The following is a 12,905-nucleotide window of genomic DNA, read 5'->3' as shown; positions in this document are numbered from 1 at the left end:
ATCTGGAGCGCACATCGATCCAATTAAGGCAGTTTAAGAGAGCGGATTCAAGAACATCGTAGTAATGTAACAAATACAGCCATTGCAAAGAGGGCACGTAATTCAATTCAGTAGATAAGCCAGAATTGCTGACCAATTTACCGTTGGTCGGTAGCGGAAAATGTTCTGATTGTTAAATCTAAAAGTGAATCCAGTAGTGAAATATCAACCGGCAGGGCCACTTAAGTTATGCGACTCTGCAGCCACGGCATTTTAAGAACCACTGCTACATGTAGAGCACTAGACACATATCCCCCCTTCAATTTGTGGATGTCAAGAAAAGAAAAAGTATTTCTACTTAAAACCATTTTAAAGTTAATCGAAAAAGCGCCACCCATGCTGCACGCCAAGGGCAGACCCTCGGTCATCTTTCAGTTGCCGATTGTTGGATTCTGGTGTTAAACTGATGCTACTGAGGTGAAACCGCATCATACCGCATTAATGCGTGTAAAAATAACAAAATAGCTAAATCGGAAGTCGAAAGTGTTTCATTATGCTACATTGTCTGCCTTTTCTAAGCACCTTCACCGTTAACCGCTCAATTACAAATGCGGTCACCAGAAACCAGGTTATTCAAGTTACACCACGGGGAAGTAAATACAAGACTGCCATTTAAAATAAATGGAGCAGAACGTGGACACAATTAACGGGGAATTTGCATTTTAAAGACTTCTGTGGCCCCTCAAATCCTTAACCCACGCGCACAAAGTACACGACGCACTGTGTAGTTAAACCTTTAACTTTGACAAAGGAATACCTCCACCCATCCAGCGTCTCGACCCTTCAAACACGGTGCACCAAAAATACCTGCTTCAAAACAAGCGGACTGACCCGTTACGTAAAACGGAACATACACATGAATCAATCAAAGCGTAACTGACTGCAGGTCAGTAGAGAAGCCAGGGAAACACGACGAAGAAGCGCTTGAACTGGAATACCTACAGGCGCCACTGTTACAGGATTCATTCAGGGTGCCCTCGATCATTTGCGTGTCCCAGTCGCGAGGGCACCTGCAGTCATAAGCGCAGGTTGAAATCAAGAGCCCTTGGTGGTCAAAGGAGGGGCGGCACCTCAGCAGACACTGATACGCGGGGCGGAGCCTGAGCTCAGTGACGTCACCGAATGCCTAGGGGATCTTGATAAACATACACCTATCAACAATACCCTAGACGTAACGGACTTTGATGAGCCCTTTACCTTTGATAACGAGAAGGCGGAGTCTGAGCGCATGTTAATGGGAGGGGCGGAGCCTGACCTACTAACACTGCTAAAGAGGAAAGCGGGCCTGTGGAGCAGATTAATTGATAACCTGCTGGTGCAGGGATCACCACTTCGCCATGGGTTCTTAACAAGTAAGGAGCAACCCACACTGGAGCAAAGTCAAACCATGGGTTATTTATTAAGCATTCATGAATGGGTCTCCATTAGACAGGTACCATCAAGATACCCAAGGAGAGAACACACTGAACAATTGTTACATGGGTTTTTATAGTAAAAATCATAGACAAGGAACGCCCAGAGGTAAATAGAGCTCTGGGAAGAACACACAAATAAGACAATCGGTAAGAATCAACAACCTTGGTGCCTTGTGTACCTGTCCCGTCCTGAAGCTGCACAACAAGATAGGCTATCTGAGCAAACTTTAGCTAAGGCTTTACCATTGTTTAACAAACACACGAAACCCAGTGCAGACATCAGCTGTTCTTTTGTGCTGACTTTGCATGTTTACCCAGCCTACAATGTCTCAATCTAGATTCTTTACCAATGTTGATGCAGATGCGGTGTCAAGGATAGAGCCAGGCTGAAAACAGGACAGCGGTAACAAATGAATGAAGCACAGCTTGATCAGAAAAAAAAGGAATTCAGATTTTACATTTTAACAGACCAGACGAGGTGTATTCATTACACCCCTCCCACCCACCCATTTTCAAGGGTTGACCGCCATTTTTGGTATTTTTATTTATTTATTTAATGCAGTTTTATATAGTGCGGACTTTACCCAAATGTGTCAGAGCGCTTTACAATAGAACCAAGTACATTTACATAAGGAGATTTACACAATTACAAGTTACAAATCGAATCAGGATAATAAATAAAAGTAATGAAAAAATAAGAGGAGGCAAGATTAGTTTAGGTATAGAAGGCATATTTACAACCTTGAGCTCATATTTATGCCAAGCGGCTTTGAGGGTCAGGAAAGAGGGTTAAATTAATCCTGGAAGTGTCTTTGGAAAAGAAGAGATTTAAGATCTGTTTTGAAGGTCCGTATAGAGGCTGTGGTTCAGAGGATCGGAGGGAGTGATTTCTAAATTCTAGCCGCATTGCCTGAGAAGGACTGAGCCATAAATCTTTCCCTTTTGAAAGTAAGGGGCTTGAGCAGTAGGTTTTCAGCATTGTGTGAAGGTCTAGAGTCGCCTGAGATTTTTAGTTTATTCGCCAGAGCGAGGGGTGGAAGTGTGTATGTCTTTGTGGGTGATACAGGCAGTCTTGTAAATTGACCTTGCTTTGATGGGAAGCCAGGGAAGAGAAAACAGTATGAGTGTGATGTGATCATTTCTTTTGGCCCCTAATACGAAAAGTATCCTGCTGAATGGAGGATGGATTTAAGCGGGTTCTTGTGGGTTTTGGGGAGGCCAGCAAGGAGAGAGTTGCAGAAGTCCAATCTGGAGAGAACTAGTGATTGGACCAATGTTTTTAGGTCTTGCTCAGGGAAGAAATGCCTAAACATCCAGAGAAGGTGCAGTTGGTACCGTGCATTCTTGGCAATGGTATTGATATGGAAGTGTAGGTTGAGCCTTTTGTCTAGTATGACACCTAGTGATTTAGCGCTGTCGACAACAATAGGTTTGTTGTTAAGTATGTTCAGATTGTCCATCCAAGATTGAACAGGAGGAGGAGACAGTGAGGTAGAGAGAAGAAGGAATTCAGTTTTGGAAGGATTCAGAATAAGTTGATGAGTAGACCTCAAATTTTGGATAGAGTTAAGAGTGGTGTTGAGGATTGAGATGCGTGTGCGGAAGACACCTTAAGTTAGATTTGGGTGTCATCAGCACAGAGGTGAAAATGGAGCCCAGATTTTTTGGGGAGACTTCCTCACGGTTCCATGTATAGATTGAACAAAGTGGTTGCGAGGATAGAGCCTTGAGGGACGCCTTGTCCTACAGCCATTGAAATAGAAATACAGTTTCCTATTTTGATCATTTGAGATCTACCCGAAAGGAATGAATCAAACCATTTGAGCACTGTGCCTTCAAAACCCATTCTTTGTTTTAAAGTGTTCAGAAGAGTGTTGTGATTAATAGTGTTGAAGGCTGCGAATAGGTCAAGAAGAATCAAGAGACAAGACTCACCAGAGTCAAGTACACGCAGGGCATCGTTGATCACTTAAAGCAGGGCTGTTTAAGTGCTGCAGCCTTGCATGAAACCAGATTGGAATTAGTCGAGAAGGTTGTTATCCTTGATATGATGGGAAAGTTGCTTCGCTACACAGCTTTCTGTGATTTTCGCAAGAAAAGGGAGGTTGGTGATAGGGCGGAAGTTATTGAGGTCATTCACATCAGCAGAGGTTTTTTTTAGAAGTGGGGTAACTGGTCCTGTTTGAAGGGCGACAGGAAGGGATCCTTGGTTGAGGAAGAGGTTTACCATGCTGGTCCAGTTGGAAAGAGTGTGGGTGTAGAAATCAATGGCGATGTCACTAGGGATGGGGCTGAAAGAATGGTTAGAGGGTTTTGTTTCTGGAATGCTTTTGAAGAGGGCATCCTCAGTGATCACGTCAAAGTTCTGCCATGTGACTAAGGATTTGCCGTCTTCTAGGGGGTAGGGTGAATGACTTGATCCACAAGCAATTTTACTTTTTCATCGAAGAATAGAGCAAATTCAGCTGCTTTCTTGGGAGGGTCGTCAAATTTGATGATTGAGGGAGAGATGTTTGATCTTTTGATGAGGTAGAATAGCTGGAGGATGCAGGGGCTGGAAAAAGCAGGCACAGGCTCCCAGTCAGCCTGGGAACGCAAAGTCCCAGCACTCAGGCCAATCCTGATGCCGCTTTAATGCAGCATCAGGATTGGCTGCAGTGCATTCTGGGAACCTGTGGACGGAAGAGCGCGATACAGCAGACGGCGGCGATCAGGTACGTTTTTTTATTTTTATTGTTATTTTGTCCAGTACACCCTGTTTCCCTGTCGCTAATTCACGTTCTCACGTTCTCTTCTCTTTCTAAGTGTCTCTCTCTCTCTCCAAATCTCACTCTTCCATCCTCCCTCTTTCTCTCCCAATTTACCAGTCCACCCATGTCTCCTAATCTCTCCCTCTCGCTCCACCCTCTCTCTCTCTCACGGTTCCCTATCCCTTGTTTCCTCATCTCTCTCTCTCCCCTCTTTCTGTCTCTCTTACCTTACCCATCCCCTTGTCTTTTCATCCCACTCTCACTCTCTCTCTATCTTATTTAACCCACCCATCCTTGTCACACAATATCTAAAACCCTCTCTATTTATCTTTCATTTTACCCACCTCATTGTCTTATTTCTCCCTCTCTCTCTCTCTCTCTCTCTCTCTCTCGTCTTACTCCTTTACCCGTCGACCTATCTCTGTCTCCCTCCTTATCTTTCTCTTTCTCTCTCTCCTTACCCACTCACCTCTGTGTCTTCATCTCTCTCCCCTTTCTCTCTTGCTCTCCCTTTCTCCCTACCTATCCACACATGTTGCCCCATCCCGCTCTCTGTCCTTAAAATATCGTATCTTCACATCTGGATATTTCAAACCTCTCATTACAAACCAGTGAACGGCAGGATCTTCTAAACCTTCACAGCTGTGGTTCAGGAAATAGAAAAGACCTCGCCATAGTTTGCATGAAGAGGGCTCTGTGACACCCGCAGCCGTCTCTTAAAAATCCCAGTCACTGCGCACAACCCTCAGCCCGGCTGCCATCTTAGCCCTCCTTCCCCCGACCCTACTTTAACCATCCACACAATTCTGTAGCACCCGCTGTCTTATGTGAGTTTTGTGCTCATACAAAATATACATGACGCAATGGAAACAATTGACATGTTTTGTCACTGCAGACTCTCATTTACTAATTAACATTTTTATTGTTGTTGCGCTCCATTAGAGCGTATGTTCTACCAAGCCCTCTCCCCTCCTCCCCATCCTTACTTGCACCTGCCTCCCACACCACTCCCACGTCAAGGCTGCTTCCACCCACCCACTGCCCCGTCAGAGCATTTGAAATGCTTGTATTTTTCAAAGGTGTAAAATAAATATTTCATTGAAGCCAACTCAGAGGGGTGAGACAAGAGACACAAAAGTGAGAGTACCAAAGCAGTGATCACAGTTTTCAAAAGCTGAAGGGGTAGGAATTTTTAATTCTTTTTTTCACCTGATCTTTGAGCTTCAACTCGTTATCTAACAGAAAACTGAGATTTTTGACTTTGTTTGTGGGTTCAGGGAGTGGGCCCAGCTCAGGCAGCCACCAAGCTATCGTCCAAAATGAGGGGTTATTGCCAAAAATGATGACCTCAGGAATTGTGGCATTCAGTTTAAGACAATTATTGTCCATCCAATTGCTCACATTGCTCATGCAGTTCCTAAAGGCAGAGTTTGAATTAATTTAGGAGTATGTTAGTTACACCGCAATTTGAGTGTCGTCAGCGTATGATGCTAGGGAGAAGAAAGTGGCGTAAAATAAAGATTTAATAGGGTTGGACTAAGGGGAGTTTTTTTCCTTGTGACATTTAAACTTGGGAGATAAATGAACACTTTGTGGTGAACATTTTCTTTTGTGAGTAACTATTGTTTACCTAAAGGATTTTTGCTTTTTGCTCATTTGGGTCCATTGGCTACATATTCCCAATACAGAAAAAAAGGATTTTCTGAATCTAATGTTTGGTGACAAATTCTTTGGTTCGTTGATGAGAATATTCATCATTGTCAACATACATGGTATTTACCGTTGTGCATGGTATGTATGAATTTGTATATAGCATATGGCCTGCCTTCCACTAGTACCACAAAGATTTGAATGAGTATTTTTGAGTTTACTTGTTATTCGTTTGTATTACAACATTTTTGTGCATATCAGCAAGGAAGGATATATGAGATTAAGGGCCTCATGTAGGTGGCCTGGCATTTACCACTTTATAAATACCGAATCGTACCGATTCGGTATTTATGAAGTGGTAAATGCTATGTAGGTATTTATGCGGTAAAAATTACCGATTCGTAGAAATTCGGTAATTACCGAATCGGTATTTACCGATTCGGTAATGAGGCATACCTTCCCATTGATGGGAAGGTATGCCTCATTACCGATTCGGTAAATACCGATTCGGTAATGGGGGGAGCACATGCAAGGGTGGCAGGGTGTCACATTTACACCCTGTTGCACCCCTGATTCGGCCATGTGTGCACATGTGGCGCACATACATGCCCTAAGGGCATGTATGTCTGCCACATTGCACACTTAAACGTGCACAAAAATGCTTTTTTACACCTATTTGTTATTTATCACCAACCTTTAGTTGGTGGTAAATAACGAATCCCCACACCCACCACACACTCCCCCTACATCTCATTTCATGATTCGGTATTTACCGAATCGGTAAAATTACCGATTCGGTAATTTTACCGATTCGGTAAATACCGAATCATGAAATGATCCCCCTACATCTCAAAAGCCTAAATACCGGTCGGTAACGGTATATTTACCGAAAATCGGCCGTTACCGACCGGTATTAGGCTTCCTACATGAGGCCCTATATGTGGTGCATAAGGACAGTTGGTTCCAAGGATAGGTATTTTCATAGCAAAAATATATATGTTATCTTCTAATAGCAGTCAGAGTGGAGACTTTAATTGTCTCAATCTTTTCTTTACAGATCTCCTTCCTTGCAGTTCCTTTCCCCACTACCCTTGCCCTCACTCAGTCACCCCAAGCTTTTGTGCCTTTGTGGTATGCGGAATTGGAGGTATTGAGGGGTGGATCCAATCAGAGCATCGTTCTGATCCCGAGGAGTTCGTACTTGACAACATTGCTGTTCAGAGGGACTGAAGTCCATTTCTTGGAAATGATGTTGGAGTTGGCACTGCAGCCGTGGGCTCTCTATATTTTACGTAATCAATATATGTTTTCCGGCACAACTTACCTTGGTATCCTGTACTCCATCTCTTCATATTTGCAACGAGGCAGTGCAATCCCTTAGGAGCCCATCAACAGTCTCTGCTGTGGATTTTTTTTTACCGCTGTTAGATCTTCATTTCTTCATCAAAGCTGTGACTTTAAGGAGTTGAGCTGTTGGCTGCACATTCCTATTTAGGTGGCTGGTGTTCAAGATGCTTTGAAGGCATCATTTCAGAGGCTGCCGTAATTAAAAGTAGCCATCCCTGAACATGTAGGTTGCCTCACACTCTGCAGATTCGGTGTTCTCATGCTTATACATGCACATGTATCTTGAGCCTGTTGTTCAGGTCGGGCACGCATCATCTGCTGGTTACCGTACCACGCAGCGTCATCACACATCCAGGAGTGTGATTTCACACTGTTAACGGCCATCTTGGATTGAGACAATTTAGTGCAAAACCCATTTAGAGGTTGTAGGAAGCTAGCTTTGTATATGGTGCACACTTAGGTAAGTGTAGCACCCTGCACTAATCCAGACAACGCTTATGGTGTTTTTAGTGGTCTTAGACAACCTTAGAAAGCTCTCTAAATGGTAGCTGGGGAGAGTATCATTCAGGTTTAGTCCAGAAGGAGTGTAAAGCAGCTTGTTTTGCCAGTACTTAATCTTATAGTATAGGTTAAGTGAAAAAGAACCACACAGTGTAGTTATAAAAATATGCATTTATTATAAACATTCACTAACACATTGCAATATCTCCCATACAGAGATATGAACACAATACACACAAATACTTTGGAAATAGAATATGTAAGTAGCATAAATGCACAGTGGTCTCCAGGGGAAGACCAAACCATATACTAAAAAAGTGGAATGCGAACCACGACCTAAGTAGAGAATGGACCCAGTACGTAGAAGAGCCAAGGACCCAAGGAACCCCCCAAGGTGAGTATCTAGGAACCCCACGGAGGTCGTGTGGAGACTGGGAACACAACGTGTGCTCAATGTAAGTCAATAGGTAAGTCGGGGTAGCAGTTTTAAAGAAAAAGGACACTTCCAAGCAGACACTAAATAAACCCTGTGGAAGATGGAAGGTTGGAGAGTCACCTGTCCCATGGATACCCCAGGAAATAGGCGCATAGGTGCGAAGTGACGTCGGAAAAAGCCGTAGACCACAATGGAGAACTTCAGTAAAGATGCTGCTGGGGAAGAAGGCAAAAGATTCCGGTGGAACCCAAAGGTGGATTCAAGATGAGAGGTACCTGCAAGCAGAAGGGAGACAGTCTATGCCACTCAGGAGTGACCCGGAAGCACAGATGCCCATGAGTGTCGGAGATGCAAGAGAGTTGAGGGTGCCCTTGAACTTGCAGGTATGTGGACCAGGCAACACTGTGGAAGACCAGGAGCCGTTCACGAGCTGTCCCAGGTCGGATGCCAAGAGCTAAGGGGTTAGTGTCCGGCAGGGGCACCAACAATCCTTGGATAAAGGTGCAATGTCGAGACCAGCAAGGTTCAAGTGACTCACCACGAGCAAGTAAGTCAGAGCAGGCCCCGTGCAAGTAGGGGAGCCCACTGGAGCCAAAGAAGACCCTCAATTTGACCCACAGACCGGCAGCACAGGAGTCGCAAGAGGACCTCGAGCAGCTCACCAAAGGAAGAAGGCCCACTGTGCAAAGGATGTGGTGCAGGTGAAGATATTGGCTGTAGGAGATGCTTGAGGTTAGAGCTTGCTGGAGACCGAAGATCTCTGGAGGAGAGAGCCAACAAGCCTTGGCAACGGCAAGTCGACGTGGTGCACAGGGGTTCTGTTCCAGTGGTTCTGATAAGGGATACTGGCCTCAAACTCGGTGAGAAGACAGTGCAGGTCTCGAGGGAGTTGCACAACCACCACCTGTGTTGCTGAGCCTTTTGTCGTCCATGGGAGCTCATGATCAGCAGACCAGTCAGCCTGGTTGTGGTTCCTGCAGGAGTGACTCCTTCACTCCAAGAGAGATTCCTTCGGGTGACTTGAATGTCCACAGACCCTGTGAAGAACTTGTCTGGAGCACGAGCACAGATGTTGCAGCAGACTCAGGACAACGAGACCAGGAACAACAGGAGACTCCCCAGTTGCAGTCGCGGTTCCCAAAGCAAAGTCCAACGAAGTCCAAAGTGCCCAGAAGGTTGAAGTTGAAGTGGTTTTGGATCTGGATCTTGTCCCACAACAAATATAAGACGGACCCACCCATTGGCAAGCCCATAAGTACCTTAAGGAAAGGGTTGGGGCAATTCAGGGGCCCCTCCCAGAGTAGGGGCTGCGCAGCTGGGAGAATGTTCCCATGTCCTTTGTCCAGTTTCGCACCAGAGTGGAAGCCCACGGATCCCTGAACTGGTTTCAAATGGAGTATGCAAGGAGGGCACCAAATGTACCCTTCAAAGCCGTCTAGTGTCACTGGCAAGCACCCCACTCTGTCCCAATACACTAAGTCCTGTCTGGGAGGTGTTCACACCTCCCTGTGACAGATATCCTATTGTCCTGCCTTCCCCTGCTCGAGCTTGGCTCAGCAGCAGGAGAACAGAATCATGTCTCTTGTCGGCAGCAGCCACAGTTTGCTGTCTGGATCTAGAAGACTGGTAGCAGGAGCACTGGGGGCCTACCGGAGGAGCTTTACAGTGTATAGAATCATACCTCCCACACCGTTTATGGTGTGGAGGTATGATTCCAACATGTTTAATACCAAACATGACAGGGTTCATTGCAGCCAGTTTATAGACAGCTATCGCGTAATGAAGCATGGCCACTCTATGTATCTTAATGGCTGATGCACTTACAACCCAGAAGAATGGACTCCGAAGGTTGAAGGGGTGTCCTGCTCATGCAGGTGCACCCTCACACTTAGTACGGAGCACCCTGCCTTCAGGATTGAAAGGCCTGCCTTAGGGGTGACCTATAGGTTTTAAGTGCAGTGTCCTCAGATATAAGGAAACATATCTGTTGTAAGTGCTGCTAGCACTAGCTTACACAGGCTGCAATGGCTGGCCTGTAGTCATAATTTGAGTGGTCTCTCATGGGTGCTTCAACCCATGCAAGACCCCGGAGTACCTATGTCCTGGGTACCTTAGTACCATATACTAGGGACTGATAAGGGTACACCAGTAGCCAATCTGGAGTGTACCTAAGTACTCACCATGTCCAATTTAGCGAAGAATCACAGAAACTGGGGTCCTGATTAGCAGTGTCCCAGCCAGACTAGTCAGTAAAACATAATGACACCAGCAAAAAGAGGGGGTGACCATGAAAGCAGATCCTACTTTCCTACAGAGGTGGATGTACATTCAATGTTTGTGGATCATATTACATTTACGATGCACATTGGTGGTACGAGTTACAAAACTGGATTTTAAGACCACTATTTAAGTAAGATTTACCATTTTTAAAAGAGTATTCTGTTGACTTTGTTATCGTAATATTATAAATAGCCTCAAAATTCACATTTGGTACAAGTTGTACCATTTTTAAAAAACCCTGGTTAACCTTCCACTAATTGGAAACAGTGGTTTCACACATTTGAAAACTATCTTGTGGTAAATGATGCTGACAAATTTAATCAAAAGAGGAAAGCAACCCTTCTTTTCAGTCACTTGGGATATTCAATTATTTGCCTGAGCTGGATGCTCCACCTGGATGTTTTGACACATGGGATAAGTATTCGGAGGCTGTTTTAGAAGTAAACAAAATGCAGATGAATCAGTAGAAGAATATGTGTCAGCCCTCGAGTTGTAAGAATGAACTTGTAATTTTGGCAGCTCACTTGACACTTACATCAGAGATCAATTTGTTTATAGTTGTTACTTTAAGAAAATAAAAAAACGTTTTACTGAGTTACAGAGATCCCACTCTTTCAGAGGCCAATGATTTAGCTAAGGGTATTGAAAAGGTCAATTGTATACAGCATTATAATGGCTTCAGATGCTGTTACCCGTGGTATAACAAGTGTGAATACTGTGGCTGAGTCAAATTCCCTTGATGCTATTTCCATAAGAGAAAAGTGGTTCAAAGTTCGCACTAAGGAAACATGCTTGTTTTAGATGTGGCTCTAAATTATACATTGGAAATAATCTGATGTGTCCAGCCATAAACAAACATTGTAATAGATGTGGCAAACTGGGCCATTTTCAAGGAGTTTACAAGAGTGCTATAGCTCCAGTCAAGATCAGCAATAATGAAGTTTAACATGATCAGTGTGCAACTGATTTGTCTAGAGTTGTGCTTACTATTGACTCGGATGACAGTGCTGTCAAGCAAGTTAAAGTTCCATGGTGTGATGTGGTTATTGGGGATGAAAAACTTATAATGATGGCTGAATCTGGAGACCCTATAATCATTATGTCTGACTGACTCTACTATGAGAAGGGAGGTAAAACTCCCTTAACTAGAATAGATGTTCACCCCACCGCATTCGAAAAGACATTGACATTTTGGGTTATTTCATGGATGCAGTTATCTGCTTAGAAATAGGTAATGTGACAAAAATATATGTGGCCATCAAAGGGTGTGAAAATGTACCCAAAAGTGAGCACACTGGCGCAGGGTCACCCTCTCGTCCATGGGTCCAAAGACCAACAAAATAGAGATCGGTACTGGAGTTGAAGTAAAATAAATCAAGTTTATTAATCACTCATGAGTGCGACCACGTCCACACAACACTCTCAAGTGCTGCACAAGGTAGTACACTGAACTCACAGACCATCGTCCTTATATACTGGTTTTCTGTAATGTAAGCATATGGACAGAAATGGAAAGAACAAGTTTAAAAATAGCTATCAGCAAACAAGGGCAGACGGATAACCACTTGGTCAGCAAATAGGGAGGGGGAGCAGGAATGCTTATGGCAGCAGTAATCAGTCAACAGATAACATCTAAGACCAGGTGCACCGGCAGCTACAAACCCCCAGCACGTATCTTGCTTAGCCATGTCAGGAGGTCAACTAAAATAGATGACACAGCAGAGTGAAAAGGGAAACAGCAGGGTACGAAAGAATTACTAAGGAAACAAAATGGACACCAGAGCCAAAATGGTTGTTGCTTATGCTAATGTTAAATATTATATGTTTCCACAAGGGAGGAACATTATTGGATGGCAGGATCTGGCCAGATTGGGTCTCGTGGTTGTGCTGGGTGCTGATAAGCCAGTTGTGTTGCAAATGTTCCCATTTTTTGGTTTGAGTGTGATATTGGTTTGGCTGTAGAGGAGCTCATTAGAAAGTTCCCTGAGATGTTCTACTTAAAAAATAGGGAACATTACGAAATTTGAGCACTGATCAAACTCAAAAATCCTTCTGTTACTTTGAGTGTGAGACCTGAGTTGGAAATTCTTCTTAATAAGCTGTGTGCAGAATGTGTGACTCAGGCTACCAACTCGTCTGTAGTTCATCTTGTAGTTGTTGTGAGAAAGAGCAGCAGTGAGATTCATTTGTATGTCGCTTTGCACACTCTAAATAAGAACATTATTATTGTTTGCCATCCTTTGTTCAAGGAGCAAGAGTTATTGGCGAATCTGAGGACATCTAAATTCTTTTCTTTGTTGGATCTCAGGTCAGCCTTCCATCAGGTTTCGCTGGCTACTGAATCTAATGACCTAACCACTTTGTAACACTTTTTGGTGCTTACAAATTTTTGCGGATACCTTTTGGTTTTGTGTCTGCTGCAAGTGTTTTACAAATATTCATGGACACCATTTTATTGAATATTCCAGGTATGCAGGCTTTCGAAGA

At 44.0% G+C, this 12,905-nt stretch overlaps 1 protein-coding gene across 3 annotated transcripts in view; it reads right to left on the bottom strand.

The window, feature by feature from the left end:
• LOC146854952 (uncharacterized) overlaps positions 1 to 1,092 on the bottom strand; it is a 441,198-nt gene extending 440,106 nt beyond the window's left edge. Inside the window, exon 1 of one of the 3 annotated variants that reach the window (XM_085652384.1) lies at positions 982 to 1,092. In XM_085652384.1, coding sequence (XP_085508510.1) covers positions 982 to 1,024 — 43 coding nt within the window. In that variant the 5' untranslated portion in view covers positions 1,025 to 1,092. Of the gene's footprint in view, positions 1 to 977 lie in introns of all 3 variants that reach the window. The other 2 variants (XM_085652385.1, XM_085652386.1) reach the window with 2 other exon arrangements.
• Positions 1,093 to 12,905: the final 11,813 nt, after the last annotated feature.

Source organism: Triturus cristatus, chromosome 4_1, assembly GCF_964204655.1.
Source record: "Triturus cristatus chromosome 4_1, aTriCri1.1, whole genome shotgun sequence".
NCBI lineage: Eukaryota > Metazoa > Chordata > Amphibia > Caudata > Salamandridae > Triturus > Triturus cristatus.
The sequence above is the reverse complement of the archived record's forward strand: the minus strand, read 5'-3'. Positions and strand labels throughout refer to the sequence as shown.